The following is a 17,515-nucleotide window of genomic DNA, read 5'->3' on the forward strand; positions in this document are numbered from 1 at the left end:
TATATATAAAAATAAAAAATATAAAATATGACTATACACACACAAATGCATGTATAAATACATTCATAAGAATTAAAACACGAGGATTGGAACCTAAGAGTTATTACATTTTGTGGTCCAGAAACAAGCAGAAAACGCATGAGATAAAATTGCAGAAAAAGCTATAGCTTAGGACATTGGTGGAAAGTGCAGCTGTTAAAGATGAGAAAAACAAAGAAGATGATCCATGTTCAGAGGCAGTCTAGCTCTGGGGTCTCTGATGAGAGCAGTAAGGTAGCCAGGTTAACTAACCAGTCTACCACACACACACACATACTCACACATGCATATGCACAAGCACACACAGAATCTGCCTCTCATGAATGTGGGAGCTTGAGACAGAAAGATGGGGGCAATTCCTAGGTGCGAGTGATGCAGGATCCCATCCCTGGAAGCATGGCTGATGGTGCCAGGAGCCCCACTGCTCCCATTGGAAACGGTGGAGAGGGAGCTACAGTGATAGTTCTCAGATCTGCTCTCAAATAAACAGAAAGGTAAACTTGCAATCTTAACTGCACAAAATTACCACAAAATGAAGAAACACTAAACATCCAAGAAAAACCTATTGCACAAAAGAGGCAATAAACTTGATAAACAGAACTTATACCCAAAGAGATAGAGTTAACAGAGCAATTCTAACTGGATTTGAGAAAAAGAATACACACTTTCTATATTATTTCTGAGAGTAAATCTCAGGCCAATAGATGAAAGTAACAGGCAGATGTCAGCATAGCATAAAGTGAGAACTTTTCAAATAATTATGTTCATTCAACGATGGACTTCAACAGAGTATACACAAGCTCTACTCTTGACTCTATCACACATGGCAATTTTATTTTATTTTATTTTATTTTATTTTATTTTATTTTATTTTATTTTTGAGACAGAGTCTTGCTCTGTAGCTTAGGCTGGAGTGCAGTGGCGATCTTGGCTCACTGCAACCTCCACTACCTCCCAGGTTCAAGTTACTCTCATGCCTTAGCCTCCCGAGTAGCTGGGACTACAGGCCTGTGCCACCACGCCTGGCTAATTTTTGTATTTTTTGGTAGAGAAGGGGTTTTGCCATGTTGGCCAGTCTGGTCTTGAACTCTTGGCCTCAAGTGATCTGCCCGCCTGGGTCCCCAAAGTGCTGGGATTACAGGCATGAGCCACCGTGCCCAGCCCACATATGGCATATTAATCAAACCCTCAGTGAAAGGTACAGAAAGGTGCATTATCAAAGAGCAGCTTAGCTAAACTTAAAACAGCTGAGCCAATATACTAAAATTAATTATCCTGGATACCACAGAACCAGGAACAAATAACCTATAATTACGGAGCCTGGCACAAAGTAGCCCTATAATCAATATTTGTCAAATAAACTTAAGCATCGTCAGGGTAAATGCATGTCCATCTTGTTCACCAGCAAAAGGACAGATATTTTGTTCACTGAATTTTCATTCTAATAGGGGAGATAGCTAACAAATAAATCTATGATATAAATGTAGGTAGTGGACAATTGCTATGAAGAAAAACAAGATGGGTAAGATGTGAGAGAATAATGTGTGATCATTTTGTTTGGTTTGCTTTGTGTTAGAGACTAGAGAGGAAAACATTTGAGCAAAGATCTAAATAAATGAGGCATTGCTTCAGTTATCTATCGCTACATAGATCTCACTGGCTTAAAACAGTATCTATTATCTTGCAGTTTCAGTGTGTCTAGAGCCTGTACTTGGCTTAGCTAAGTCCTCTGGCTCAGCCTGTCTCACAAGGCAGCAGTCAAGGTGTCTTCTGAAGCTGCAGTCATTGCCAAGTTCTATTGAGAAGGACCTTCTTCTAATCTCACTCAGGAGGTTGTTGGCAGGATTTAGCTCCTCCCAAACTGCTGAACTGAGCATCTCAACTCCTGGTTGGCTCTTGGCCAGCGGCCTTGTCACACTGACCTTCCATAGGGCACTCATAATTAGCAACTTGCTTCATGAGAGAAAACAAGTGAGACAATCCAGAGAGAGAAAGTGAGCAAAAATGGACGAAGGCACAGTCTTTCACAATTTAATCTTGAATGTGACATCCCATCACTCTTGCTCTACTCTATTCTTTAGAGGCAAGTCACCAGGTCCACCCCACATACAGAGGAGGGCATTACACAAAGAAGTGAATATCGAGACATGGGAATCATTGGGGGCTGTGTCAGAAAGCTGCCTACCATAGGCAGTGTGCTATATACAGATGTGGGGAAGAGCACTCCAGATGTTGGGGACAGTAAATGCAAAGCCCACGGTATGTTTGAGGAACAGAGAAAAGGCTAGAGAGGAATAAGCCAAGGAGGAAGTGGAACTTGAAGAGCAGGCATGGGCCCGGCCCGATGCTAGGTCATATGGAATTTTTTAGGTCTCAGTAGTTTGGATTTGATTATAAGTATAAAGAAAAGACTTTGGATGCATTAGAGCAGAAGAAGTTAAACCTTCTTTTTATGATATCATAGTGATGGTAAATGGTATATTGTGTTTACTTTTTGTCTTATTTTTAATGACCTTTCCATGGGGAAGATGACAATTACATGTCAGCTGTTCCCTGTATTATGAAAAATATTTTATTTTACTGGCTCTTAAGACCCCAACTCTGACAAGCTAGTGATCTCTAAGGAGATTATTTGAAATCAGATTGTTTAGAATTTGAGCTCCTCTATGTTGTTTGGGGGAAGAATAATTCATTGATATTATTATTATAGTTGTTATTATTATTACACTGCAATCTGCTGAGCTTGTGTCACGTCAACCTTACGCAAAAGCCAGGGAAAATAAAAAGTTGGGATAGGAAGAAATATGGTGGACGCAATCCCAACTGTGTATGTGGAGCCATCAGGGGAAGATCTCCTACAGCCATAGGTATTTAGAGAGTGGAAAGGAGGCTGTCTACTTCCTGCTGGAGAACAAACATTTAGATTGCCAATTCCTTCTCCCTAGTTATCTGGGTCAGTTAATCCCAGCACACAGCTGCCAGCTGAGCTCTTCCCTGGCCAAGCTGCTCTGCTTTGAAATTCTCCCCCAGGCCACCTCGCCCAATGATGTCAGACGGGGTGAGTGCACCGCCGGCCCTCCCTCCCCTCTCACAAGATGATGTGCAAGGGGAAGCGCATGCTGTCTTTGCTCAGGAAACATCTGGTTGATCCGCTAGTCCTCAAGCGGGTCACTGGCTGTTTTATAAGTTAGTGGAACAGAATAGGATGGGAAGACATGGAGCTTCAGCGATTACTCAACCTCGCCATCAAGTTACAAACTGAAATGAGAGGTGAGGAAACGGCCTCCCTGGCAGGCACTCTCCAGGGACTCCGCACCGTCGCTGAAGTCACATTTCCTAGCTTGTAATGGAAAACGAATGCTGTTTACAACAGCTTAAAGTAGCCGAAATGGGAACATGAGCCAAACTGTGTAGTGAAGGGCGAACTCCTACTTGGAAGCTTTCAGCAGTCCAGTAATTATTCAATACCAGGCCTAAAATGTAGGCTTCTCAGGAAGAATATCATTCACTCTTCCTTGGAAAAATGAAACACCACATTCGCTGGTAAGCAGAATCCATGACCACTTAAAAGCAGATCCAGACCCTCATAAGCTGTCTGACATATAACAAAAGTTGCTGTATGCCCTGCACGGAGTTCTAAGTGCTGTTTTTGTCCTGATTTGTTTCTATTAACTTTTTCTCAGTTTATGAACCACTAGAGAAGAATTGGATAAAATAGATAAGAGAAAATGAATTCGGCATACTGTCCCTCTACCCACAGCCCCCTCCCCATATCTGTCCCTGGGGGATACAGGTTTTCTTCTTTCAGGATTCTGGCCTGCAAATGAACAGATCTTCTCTTCTAGCCCTGTTTTGCCTCCAGCCTCTCTCCCTTCCCCAAGTTACATCAGTAATATTCTGATGAGTAGACTTTTAGGGGGCTAGTGTGAGCTCTCCAAATGTGTTAAATCAGAATGAAAAATTTAAAAAGTTAATAAAGAACAAAACCCTGGAAAACAAAGCAATCCTAGCTTAAAAAAAAAAAAAAACAACACTAAACCAAAAACTAATTTGTCCTCACTGTTCCCTCTTTGGTTAAAAATTAGGTGGAACACAAGATTAAGAATACATGTTTTTGGACCTATCTTTCAGGCATTATTGGTCAAATTGAGATCCTGGAGCTTTGAGGTTGTTGCCCCACCATTGATTCATTTATTCCTTCAGCAGATAATTTAGAATATATTTGTGCTCTATGTATTGAGTATATAATTTTGGAATAAGACAAAGTTCTATACCCTTTTGGAGCTGAAATAAATGAACAGAAAATAAACACATTTAATAGAAAGTATTACATACTATGCAGACAAAGTAATGAAATAGGGAATGATTTCTGCAAAACCTCTCAGAGGAGGTGACATTTAAACAAGGACTTGCATGATTTAAAGATTTCAGGCTTGTGTGGATCAGGGAGCAGGGCACTCTGGGCGGAGAGCACAACTGGTACAATGACTGATGCAAAAACAAGCTTGGCATCAGTCATTGTACCCAGAAGGAAAATTAAAAGGGTTGGAATGTGAGGGGGAATGTGGAAGCATGGGATCTAGGATCAAAGAAGCCTAGCTTTGAGTTCCAGTCTCTCACCTAACTAGCTGAGTTACCTTAGGCACATTATTTAGACTCTCTGAGCCTATATTCATGATCAGTAAGTTGGAAATAGTATTTCCTATCTCACCAAAGACTAAGCTGTAAGTAAAGCATCCAATCTAGTGCCCAGCACACAAGAGCTTCATAATGTTAAATCGTTTTCCTTATCTGAGAACACTGGGCTCTCACCAAATATAATGCTTAATTTTATGTGTCAACTTGACTAGGCTATGGGCTGTCCAGATAGTTGGTAAAACATTATTCTGAGTGTGACTGTAGGGGTGTTTAAGATTAATATTTGAATTAAGTAGCCGATGGCTCTCCCTAACATAGGAGGTTCTCATCCAAACAGTTGAAAGCCTGAATCGAACAGAAAGGCTGATCCTCTTCTGAGGAAGGGGGAATGTCTCCTGCCTGACTGCTTTGAGCTGAGATACTGGTGTTTCTGGCCTTCAGACTTGAACTGAAACATCATTTATTTGAGTTTCTAGCTTGCCAGCTTTTGGACTGGAACTAAATCATGAGGTCTCCTGCATCTCCAGCTTGCCAACTGAAGATTTTGGGACTTCTCAGCCTCCATAACTGTATGAGCCAATTCCATAATTCCACACCTATGCGCGCACGCACACACACACACACACACACACACACACACACACACACACAGTCAGGTGCTGTTTAACAACAGAATACATTCTGAGAAATGCGTCAGGTGATCTGGCCATCGTGCAAACATCAAAGTATATACTTAACACAACCCTAGATGGTATAGCCTACTACATAAATAGGCTATATGGTGTAACCTGTTTTCCTAGGCTACAAACCTGTACAACATGTTTTCATTGCTACAGTATTCAGTACACAATGGTATATATCAGTGTATCTAAAAAAGGTGCATTAAAAATATAGGATTATATTCTTACGGGACCACTGCCATATATATCGTTGAGGTTTTAAGTTTATTTTGTTTATTTGTTTTTAGTTAGTGGTATGAATTGGAATGCAGTCTGTGGTTGACCGAAACATCATGATGTGGTGCATGACACGGTATATCCTGATGGTTTTGTTTCTCTGGAGAGCCTGGACTAATACAGTGTCTATCAAAGATGATTAATAGAAGTTGCTCCAATCTGAAGGTGCTAAATTTCATGTATTCTGCACCATGATAAATTAGGTTTTTTCTAAATCCAAGGAATATCTTAGAGGGAACAGATTTACAGTAAGCCTTCAATTTTGACAGAAATTTCACAAAACTTGGGGAAGATTTCTACACAGACAAAAAGAGTAGCCTGAGGCAAAGCATGGGGCAGGAGAGCGGCAGGCAGATAGAGATGTACAATTGAGAGTAACAGCTAATAACAGCCAACACTTATTGACCACATTAAATGAAACTGGAACAAGTCAGAGAGATTTGCTAACCACTTATTAAGTGTTTGGCATAGGCCAGGAGATCCAAAGTCTATAGATGAGGAGGCATTTGAGCTGGTTCCTGATCTCCTGGTCCAAAGGGACACTCTCTTTGAGCTATTCATGAGTTGGTATAGGCAAAGCTGCTATTTTTTTTTTTTCACACGCTGTGGCTTAAATAAGAAAGAAGTCTATTTGTCTGTCTTGTAACAGTCCAAGGGAGGCAGGGTTATTTTGTCATCCTTAATCTTAGGCTTTCATCCTTGATTCCAAGGCATTTGTTTCAGTTCTTATCATTTCCCAGACAGGGTGAAGGGGGTAAGAACAAGCTGAGTTCATACCTTTCCCTTTTGAGATACTGAGCTGGAAGTGGCACATATTATTTATGCTCATATATTGACCAGAATTAAATCCCATGGCCACACTTTACTGCAGGGGTGGCTGGGTGGCTGTGCACTCAACTAAAATGCACTGACTTTGGAATCATAAGATACAATAATAAAACAACTAAGCAGTACTTGAGTGACTCCAAGTTTTCTACATGTTATGCCAGGTCCATTGCTAAGCAGTGGACTACATGAATGTGGGGCAGATTCTTCCATTCAGGAATTATAGCAGTCTGCAGAGGACATGGAATATGTGCACAAGTGTTTATAATAATCAGAAAGGACGTGACCACCATCAGATGGAAGGAAAATGTAATACTTTAAGAGCTTGTAGCCAACTCATTGTCCTACAGGATCTGTCGTCTACTAATTCTAAAGTCATTGCATCCCACCTTTATGCACTCCACTGCCTGGCAATGGGCCTGGCATATCACCCAGGAAACTTAGAAAGTCACTTACACAGTGTACTGTTTAATTGTTGTTCCATTATTATATCTTATGAAACGCAGCATCTATGATATGTATCCAAAGAGACACACATTGGACGTGTATACATATATATAAATAGGTGAGCAACGTAAATAATTTTTCTGAAGTCCTCCCATTTTGTTGGTTCTAAACTCAGCAACGTGAACAAACAATATGTTATGCTTTTGTCTTCTCAAGCAAAAAAAAAAAAGTTCTTCCTTGTAGTTAAGGATGAATATTAAAAAAGAAACTTGGGGAAAGTGGACTCGCTTACATTTTTTTGCCTTTCATTTTTTTCTCTCCCACTTCTGGCCCCTTAAATGGCTCTGCTCTGATGGGCTGCATGATGCAGATGTGTGGGAGGGCATGCTGCACCCCAACATGGGCCAGGAGAGACAGAGGGGATGTGCATAGGTGATCCCCTCCCTCCAGCCTTTTGTTTTTCAGTTAAACTTCAGAAGCTGATGTTCCACTTTGGAAACTCAATTTAAGTATGGGCTACTCTGCATGCTGTCTGACAGTGGAGAGGATTCAAAGTAATAGGGCTTAAAACACCTTGGGTAGCCTCACACAATGCTACTGGAGAGGCTGTCAGAGATGCTGGGGAATCCTGAAGAAAAATGAGTGGTGTTAAGCATAATACATATTTTCAGGTCACTCGTCAATCTAAAATCTTTCAAAGCTTATTGGGACTCTTGGGATAAAGTCCCAAATCCTTGTCGTTGCTCTCAGAACCCTCCATGGACTAACTGTCTACTTCTCCAGCCACATCCAAGATGCCTCTCCTTCATGTCAGCGCCCCAGTCCCACCGGCCTTCTGTCATTCTTCAGATGTGACTGACTCTCCTGCTGAGTCCTTCCTCCTTAGAGGTTTTGTGCAAATGGTTCTTCTGTCATGAACAGCTTTCTTCTGCAACCTTCACCCAGCCACAATTCCAACACATTCTCCTCTGCTCCTCAAACTTGCTTAGTGCATTTTTTTAATAGCACCTTTTATTTATTTTCCTTTTCTGAACACTTATCATCCTTCAGCAGCTTGTTCACTGAGTTTCCATTAGACCATAAACACCTTAGGGGCAGACAGCATGTCTTTCTCATTCATGCCACAAACGCCATGCCTATCCCAATGCCGATGGACTCCAGCCTCTTGAGAAATATCTGTTAAAGAACTAAATGTCTCAATGCATTTAAAGATAATTCTCTGGGCTGACTGGGTGGTGCTACTAGAAATGTGAGAACTGAATGAGGCTCTTCCTGCCTCATCTCTTGCAAGTCCAGCTAGGAAATGGGAGGTTGGAAGGGCAGGCATTATAGATGTGGATTCTGGGTGAGGAATCTCAGCCAGGGAGTCAGGCCAGGACTCTCGCTGTGACATAGGAACATTTTCAAGGGAAGTGACCCTCTGCTGGAACTCCTCGGTTCCAAGGTGGTCATTAACTTTGAATTGTTATGCAGTGTGAATAATTTGCCTGTGGAAAAAATTTAGCACCAACAGTAGTGCTGCTTTTGCCATTAAATTTCAACTGCAATCCTGACTCATCTCAGCCGGACTCAATTCAAACTGTGCCATTTCTGTAACATTAAAATATAACCCATAGCCACACCAGCAAAGCCCACCACTTAGCAGAGAGAGGACCTTGCTACTTTCAAGGAAGGACCAATGGGAACCGAGGAAATCTAGAAACCGCCCCCCCTACCCGGCACCCGACAAAACGCTGACTTGGGGAAAACTTTGGCTTGAATCCATGGGGATTGAGCCTCTATATCCGAATGGATTTAGTCTTCCAGGTTCATGCCATTTGGTCAATCTTCTCTAAATCATTTATTCACTCATTTAGTTACCATTCGAGTGCCTACTATATACTACCCCAAGGACCAGTAATCAAAGTGAAATAACTGCTTCTATCCACAAATACTTCTTATTGTCTACTTGGAAAGACAGATATGGGGAAAATAAGCAGAACAAAGTCCTAGAGGAATGACAATATAACTTACAAATTCCAAGTGATACATCCAGCTGCTGCAGAAAAACATCCTGAGAACTCAGGTGCAAACCCCTCTAAGTAAAGGCCTAAACCATCAGTTACCCTTTTTTTTTTTTTTTTTTTACCTTTGGCACTTGCTATAGCTCAAGAGTTTTCAGTTTTCTACATAAACTCAGTTCGTGAGGACTGTCCACTACTCCAAATTAGCAAGTAAAAATGCCAAAAAGTCATAACTCCATTCATTACAGCAAATGCTGTGACCTTTTAAAATAAGTACCTTACCTAGAAACTCAGCATTCTTAGTATTTTCAGAGTTCTTAGCAAATTATTTAATGTTATTTAAAGAAATGGTTTACATGACACCATTTCATGCCAATTCTGTTTCAGTGACTATAATCTCAGTGCTTTTATTTGAAAGAATCTATTCATAAGATTTCAACTTGACTTCTATTAACAGGAGGCATTCAGATGTAGTTTATCCAGAATAGATTCCAGCTACATTACTGATAATGATATTTTAATGATAATTTTATGAGGCATTCACTTACTTGTATAATTATATCCAGATGACCATAATGAGCAGGACATAGATAAGCATATGTTTTAGAGGGGCTCTAAATTATGGAATAGTGCAGGTCCTACTAGAAAGAAACATTGTCTTTTTTGTTTTGCTTGGCATGAGCCTAGGAAGATGCAAACCCACCTATTGCTGTTAGCGACAATGCTACCAGCAAATGCAGACCAATACTAAAAGATTTGAATTCTCATCTCAGTTTGAGCACCTGTATTGATCCCTACCTGAGGCTACCTACACCTGATCTTGCATATAAGTAAGCCCAAAATTATGTTTTATGTTCAAGTCTACAAATTAGGCTGAATATCACTTGCAAATAAAGGAGATCTAACTGATGCATTCTCACAAAAGGAAGAAGGTAAGAAGGAAGTGGTACACAGGACAAGTAAAAACCACTCTGTATTTATTTATTATAGAACACACTTTTCTTCCCAGAAAGAAAACAAACAGTCTGAGGTATCCCATGTTCACAAATCCCATTCTATGGCTTTACATCCTCAATTTCTCTGTTATTAATCAAGGTTTAGTATCATTATACATAGTGATTAAAATTTTTCCCTGAGATCATCAAGGCTGTGCCTTTGACTATAGAAATACCTTACCCTACCAAAATTCAGGAGAAACCATAGAAAACTAAAAACCTTTTTGGTGGTAGAAAAGGCAGATAACTTAGGCAGAATTCCTGAGAAAAAGATGCAGAGTCTTTCAGCCACCAGTTAAATTTTACCTGGCTGTGAACTGTTATCCCTTCTACATTTCTAAATACTCTGGAAGGAAAATTCATCTTATTGCATAGAAAGACACTTTTTCACAAGGCTATGCACAAAGCATCTTTGCTTTTGCTAGCTGCCACAGCCATCTTGATGCCTCAGTTTCCAGTAAAATCCAAAGCTTGAGAGGTACAGGCAGCCTTTCCCCAGTGACATATGGAAAAGAGAAAAAAACAGACATAGATGATGAGGAAAAATGGGGTTGTCATATTATGTGTCCCCCTTAGACCTGTGATACTTCTCCAAATGGTCTGGCATCATAATAGCTACTGATCCTCCACAAGTAGGAATGAGGAACGACTTACTGGATTATCACCTCAAATCCCAGACTCATCAGCTCCACAAAGCATAAGGCAAATGGCCACCGGCACACGTCGTCCAGTTTGGGTGCACTGAAAGTCAGCTCTGAATGGACTGCCACTTCCAGCAGCCCCTCCCAAGTTGGAAGAAATCACAAGCTGCAAAAGAGCCAGCCTGCCCAAATAGTCATTCTTAAATTGTGTTGTGTCCCTCTGCCCACCCATCCCCATAAAATTGCACAATGGAATGACTGTGTTGCCTACTGAAGACTTCCCCTCCTAATAGTAAGCAAGCAAAGGTTTCCCTAGTCTGCCCCATATTGAATTGCAGAAGAAGGCAGCCCACCCCAAGATGCGGGGAGTGAGAAAGGAAGCAGGCGAGTGAGCTGGATGTCAGGCGAACATGCTTAGAAGGGACATGGTAGAGTGTGTAGGCCTCCAAAGATGGAAACAGCAGGGGAAGGCTGAGCAGCGGTGGGTGGTGGCACTTCCAGAGACATTGGGTGGCTGCACTTCCAGAGACATCATCCCATGGATGCAATGTTCCCAATTCTCTTTCTTAGGTTTTCTTGAGGTAGTTCTGACAAGCTCTTGCCATGTCTTTCAAGAAGTTAGGAACTCCATTCTGCAAAGGAAATGAGACTGTCATTTCTATGTCTTCACAGTTGTTACTCTTGATTCTTTGGGATGTGGCAGAAGGTAAACAATGTTGGCTTTAGGACTAACAAAAATGAATAGGCTCCCTAACTGGATTTCAACAGAATGTTGTTGCAGATGATGACAAAAAGTAGGACCCAGGACAAAAGGAACACCAGTCAACAGGAACTTCTGTTGCAAAAAGGCCTTATATGTTAGTTCCTGAAACAGTGTTTCTTGAAAAAAGAAAACACAAGAAATGGGGTTGGGCTGGATTGTTACATTCTTCCAAAGAAATGAGAGGAAGGACTTGCTTTACTGAATCAGAAAATGGTAAGGATTGGGGATCAAGGAGTACGATATATGATTATTTAGTTAATGTTGAGCACTGGGCAAGACTTCTCCTGAATATTGTCTTATTTACTCCCCTTCTATGCTGTAGAAGACATCTATCTTCATTTTTAGAAAGGAAGAAATGCATGGCTTCCTTAAATACAACAAGACAGTCAGTAGTAGAGCCAGGATTCAAAACTGCATCTGTTTGACTCCAAAGTTGATGTGCTTTTTCACTCTTCCAAGGAATCTGTTGACCTCTCAACAAGATCTCATGCAAAGCAGGCTGATGGTTCCCATAATGCCAGGCTCCTGGGCGGTCTCTAGTGATACAAACTACCATTGCAGTTCCCTCCCTTATAGGAAAAAAAAAAAAAAAAGGCAAAAACAACAAAAGTGGAAGCTTCCCTCAGGCTTGGACACATCTGATTGTCTCCAAGCCAGGTCAGTCTGTCTTACTCCCCAATAAGCAGAGGAATATAGGCTCCAAAGGCACTATTGCTTCTACCAGGAGCAGACTATTGTCCAGAGGTTCCAGAGAGTGATTCTGGCGGGGTCTTGGGGCACAAGCAGGGAGAAGCTGGCATTCCAAGCTGACAATTCTTTGTCTTTTGTCCCAGCCTCCGTCTTGGATGTTGGCAATCCCAGCCCTAACCAGAGTCACTCAACCAAACTCTTCATAAAGAGCCTCATTACGCCTGAGACAATGTGTCTCTTCAGCCTGACAGCCCCAAGGGCTAAGTCAACATTTGTCAAACACACTCCCCCATCCCTCCCCCCTGCCCCGCCTCCTGGGATCTCACCTTGGCAGCCCAGTTAATGAGCCAGGACGGAATTTGGCCACCCGGGTTATCAAAGTAATACATGAAAACTAGAGAGGGAAAGAAAGGACAATTCAGAAAAAGCAAAAGTACCAGAAAAATACAGCACCAAAACTGTGCAAACTTTGTATCTTCATATTCAAGCTCAGAAACTGCAGAGGGAGGTGGCATATATTTCAGATGGACTTCTCTCCACTGACTTCACTTATGGCATACTTAAATATAGGCACTTTTGAAAACATAGCCACAGACACATTTTGCTGCTATTTATTAAATACCTGGCAAGTGCTGGACGCTTGAATATAGCCTCTCACCCAATTATTCTAGCAACCCTAAGGAGATGGTCAAATTAATCCCATTTTACAAATGATGAAACAGATACTCATGAAAATTAGGTGACATATTCAAGGTGACCATCTAACTACGGTTCAGATTTTTGCCTAGGACACAAGGCCACACTCATTCTGGTAGAGCAGGTGACCTCGCGCCCCACTCTCTGTCGACAGCTTTCCTCCCTGGGGGCTGGAACTCAAGCTGGGCAGGTCTTGAGTCTCTGAGTTTGTACCGGGCTGGAGCTGAGATCTCCAAGACAAACCTGACAGCTTTCTTGCCTACCCTTAGGCCCAGTGTATGTATCCACGGGACCAGCTGGAAGTGAATTTCTAAACTCTCTGGTTTCATCTGGACAATCCATGAGTCTGGAGAAAATAGACTGGGTCAGAGTTAAACATCAACTTCATACTCTACTCAAGTTTGTTGGGGTGGAATGAGGCTCTCTCTAGGTGCTGATCCTGGTCTGCTCTGCACCTGTGCCTGTCCTCTGACCTTCAAGGATATGCTTCATGTACTCGACATGCCCCCGCCATCAGCCTGGCCCTTCAGTGGGGACCCCTGGCTGCGTGCACTGACAGGCACCATGGGTTTTACCTTTGCTTCCCTTCTTGCCGTCACTCTCGATCGCCAGGCTCTGCTTGTATTGCTTCACCCGGATCACCCCAGACCTCTCGACAAGCTGAGGCACAGAGGTGCTCTGGGCCAGGACAACGTGGATCTTCCGCCCTTCCACGTCCAGGTCTCGCCGCTGCCGGAGGTAGACATACTGCATGGCCAGTCAAGGCAAGACACCAATGCCAGCATTGTAGACAGACAGAAAGAAAGCGCCACAAGCTGGAAGCAAAGGGAGGTAATTCTGTGCCTCCCACTTGGCATTTGCTCCCTTCTACTGCTAGTTTACTTACCTGCCCTGTCTCCCTACCTGCACTGCAAGACTATGCCTCACACCACCTAGTGTTCTCACCTAAGAGCATGCATTACTTACCTGTGAGTGGTCCCTTCATGCTTTTAATTATATGAGGAAACCACTTTTCCTTTCTCCAAGAAGGCACTAGGAGATGACAGAGGAATGGTCACTTAACAGCTATGTGGTCCTAGGTAAGCTACTCGGCCTTGCTGAGACTCAGATTCCCTTTGTAGGAAAGGGAGTAACACTGCTTTCCAGACAGGCTTGCTGGGGCCATTAGAGAAAGACCTGGGCAGAATAAGCACTCAACAGAAAATGGTGTCATTCCTTTTTGTTCTGGCCTCACCCAATGCTCTAATTACTGACCTCTATGCATAGTAAATGATCAAGCAATGTTACAACTGATGACCATAGGAAGACATGGGACCACCTGAATATTTCATAGGCAGATGCCCTCTCTGGGCTAATACTAGTTCACCAAGAATAACAAAGTCATTTCATGTTCATCAGCCTTGACAGAAGAACCCTTAAGTTTACAGCACTATTCTAGGGAGGATAATGAAAGTCTATGAAGCAACAGGAATCACTACTTATCGAGCCCTTATCATGTAACATCATGCACTTGACATACAGCTTAAATTTTGATCCTTACAAAGACCCTGTGAGTTTGTATGAGTATCCCCATACTACAGATGACAAAAGTGAGGCTCAGAGAGGAAAAAGAACCTTGCCAAAAATCCCACATCCCAGCCGAAGTGATGAAACCTGAATTTTTATCCCAGATCTGGCTCCAAAACCTACTTAGAATTTCATAGCTGGATGAGGCTCAGATATTTAGCTTGTTAGTTACACTTTCATACAACAGAATTTTGGGTTTCGCACTCAAAGGAATCAAAAACCTAAAAGAATCAAAAAGTCACTACGTACAACACAATTACACTTACTATAACACAGCAGCCATTTCAGCCCCCCACCCACCTCAGTGTCTTTTTTTTTTTTTTTTTTTTTTTTTTTTGAGATATAGTCTCACCCAGACTGGAGTGGGGTGTCGCGATCTTGGTTCACTGCAACCTCCACCTCCTGGGTTCAAGTGATCCTCCCACCTCAGCCTCCAGAGTCTCAGCTGGGATTGCAGGCGCCCACCACACCCAGCTAATTTTCTTTTTTTGTATTTTTAATAGATACGGGGTTTCTCCATGTTGGCCAGGCTGATCTCAAACTCTGACATCAAGTGATCTGCCCACTTTGGACTCCCAAAGTGTTGGGATTATAGGCGTGAGTCACCACGTTCAGCCCCACCTCAGTGTCTTGACAGTGCCCCCTGTTGCCCCACCCTCACATTGGACAGTCTATCTCTCCATGCTCTTATGTACTGGTGAGTAAAGTTCTTAAATGTTTCAGGAAAGAGAAGATGTTGATTTGTCTCTGGGTTCCTTTCTCCTACACCTTTTACTTCTTCCTTTTAGCAAATATTGTTCCACTCTCTCCCCTAACTTTCTCAGCTCATGTGATAGATATCATCTGATACTCCATGGAGGAAGAATTACCTTGATATAGTGATTAAAATTTGGCAGAACACCTTTGAAGTGTTGGCAGTTTATCTAATTTAGCAGCTTCCAAACTTTTTTCTGACTCCACGAGACCCTTTGCTAAAAGGATCTTATATGGAAATTGAATCTGTAAAACACCTTGCTGCTGGGATTGAAGAGGATGGTGAAGGAGAAAAAATCTTACCTAGGAGTCATCCTACCTCCATCCTACTCACCCCCAAAATTCCATCCTAGCCCGCTAGCTTAGTCCTAAGGGGGCTTCTGAAAACCTTACAGTGCCAGCCAAGCCTCCCTACATTGAATCCAACTGCTTCATTTCATAAACAAGGACATTGAGAGGAAGAAGCTTACAGTCAGTGTCTAGAGCCAACAATCAAGGAGGGATTGCTGTGGGGTCTACTGAGATGGGGGAGGTGGAGAGAGCTGGAAATGCAGGGGCCTGAGTTCCAGCACCCACTCTGCCACTAACCACCTATGTGCCCCGGGAGCCCTTTTTTTCTCTGTAGACTGAAGGAGCTGTATCAAGCACTCTTTATAAAAAGTTCCTTCCAGGTCCCCAGTTTTGTGGCCTGACAATTTCAAGGCCTAGGAAACTTCTTAGGAAAGTAAGAGTTGCTCTCCAGTGACCATAATTACAGACACTCCATGTGGTCAGGCCCAGAAATCACACTCTGAGCTCTCCAAACACCACACAAGAAGCAACATCTTTAGCAAATGCTGCTGCAAGAATCAGAGACAATGTTATCTGTGCCTGCTGACAAACCAGCTCTACCTCTCTGCAATAGACTGCAGCTGAGGAACACAGAAACACTTAGAAGGTCAGGGAATGAGTACCTTGTGGAAAGGATACATCTCTGTTGGACATGGGAAAAGGGTACTTCACTTCCCAGTAGACCACAGTCTGTCCATTGCATTCTTGTTCATAGAGTTCTAAAGGAGAGCAAAAGAAGTTAATGCATCTGGAAGCCGTTTTAGCTACAACTAATAAGATGACCTCTTAGGCCAAGCACAGTGGTTCATGCCTGTAATCCTAGCACTTTTTGAGGCCAAGGCGAGTGGATTGCTTAAGTCCAAGAGTTCAAGACCAGCCTGGGCAATATGGTGAAACCCCGTCTCTCTCTAAAAAAAAAAAAAAAAAAAAAAGCAAAAAAATCAGCCAGGCATGGTGGTGCATGTCTGTAGTCCCAGCTACTCTGGAGGCTGAGGTAGGAGGATCATCCAAGCCTAGGAGGTCAAGGTTGCAGTGAGCCAAGCCATGATTGCACCACTGCACTCCAGCCTGGGTGACAGAAAGACACTGTCTCAAGAAAAAAAAAAAAGTAACCTCTTAGGGTATGATAAACCACCAACTCATAAGGTATAAAATTCTAGAAAAAAGTCAAACTGATTAATTTGTACTGAAAGCTTATTGCCTAAGAAGCCAACAAATCTTGTCCATTCTATAGCATAAATAATATTCTTGATAGAATGCAACGAAATAAAATCAGACACCAAAAAAATAGTCAGAGGTTTAAAATTCAGGATAACCACCAGATGTCACTAGAGTACCAATAGTTTTGCTTCTGAGCCCTTTAATTCCCCTTTAGGATTCCTTGACCCATTACAGCTAACCTGGAACTGAGTCACCCAGTCTAGCACATTCATAGGTCGGAAATGAAGGTTCCAGAATGCGCAACGTCCTTCTTAAATAGTTAGAGATCAGCAGAACTGTGGCTTACCCCAAGTTTCTTTCTTCTCTCCCATGTTTCTTTGCACTATGCCACAGCTAGGGTGACTGAATTTCCCTAATAATCTTTCCATCTTACTATTATGTGCAAACAGCAGCCAACACTTGGAGGGAGATAGCAAAGAAATTTAATGGCATGCACACCCTCTGTCCCCAGACTGCTGTGCAGTAAACTTCTTTCTACCTCCAGTTACAGAAGGAGCCCAAAGTCCTTGGAGGAGATGCTAAGGAGGGATAATTTAGCTTTTGAAAAAAAATCTATTAGAAGCACACTGTAGATTAAGGAGCGTGCCAGCCCATTACGGTCACAGGAGGCTGATGAGAGTCCTTAAAGGAAAGGGAGAAGTGGACCTCTGTTGCTTTTACATGCTCAGCATTAATCCCCCCTTGAACATCTCAATTTTCCTTCAGGGCATCACCCTTCCCCTACTTCTCAGCTGCATGGTTTCAGCAAGACTGACTCTGCAGTAATTTCAGGGCTGGGAAAATGAGCAAGACTTGGCCACGGTGACTAATTCAGGGATGGCAGATCTGTCCAGAGTCGTAGTTAGTCACTCTAGCAAGTTGAGAGCAAAAAGCGATTTAGTAAAGCTCTTGAATGGACCAGAGTGAGATTCCCAACCTCAATACTGTTCCAGCAAAGCCTAACTGCTCCTTC

At 42.4% G+C, this 17,515-nt stretch overlaps 1 protein-coding gene across 4 annotated transcripts in view; it reads right to left on the reverse strand.

The window, feature by feature from the left end:
• PCTP (phosphatidylcholine transfer protein) overlaps positions 1 to 17,515 on the reverse strand; it is a 67,125-nt gene that overhangs the window by 32,909 nt on the left and 16,701 nt on the right. For 2 of the 4 annotated variants that reach the window (XM_011953741.1, XM_011953744.1), the window contains exons 3-6: positions 15,982 to 16,061; positions 13,269 to 13,440; positions 12,324 to 12,391; positions 11,032 to 11,176 (exon numbers count right to left, since the gene is read on the reverse strand). In XM_011953741.1, the coding sequence (XP_011809131.1) occupies positions 11,111 to 11,176; positions 12,324 to 12,391; positions 13,269 to 13,440; positions 15,982 to 16,061 (386 nt within the window). In that variant the 3' untranslated portion in view covers positions 11,032 to 11,110. Of the gene's footprint in view, positions 1 to 11,031; positions 11,177 to 11,417; positions 11,877 to 12,323; positions 12,392 to 13,268; positions 13,441 to 15,981; positions 16,062 to 17,515 lie in introns of those variants that run through there. The other 2 variants (XM_011953742.1, XM_011953740.1) reach the window with 2 other exon arrangements.

The sequence above is a fragment of the Colobus angolensis genome, unplaced genomic scaffold (assembly GCF_000951035.1).
Source record: "Colobus angolensis palliatus isolate OR3802 unplaced genomic scaffold, Cang.pa_1.0 Scaffold37, whole genome shotgun sequence".
NCBI classification, from domain to species: Eukaryota; Metazoa; Chordata; class Mammalia; order Primates; family Cercopithecidae; genus Colobus; species Colobus angolensis.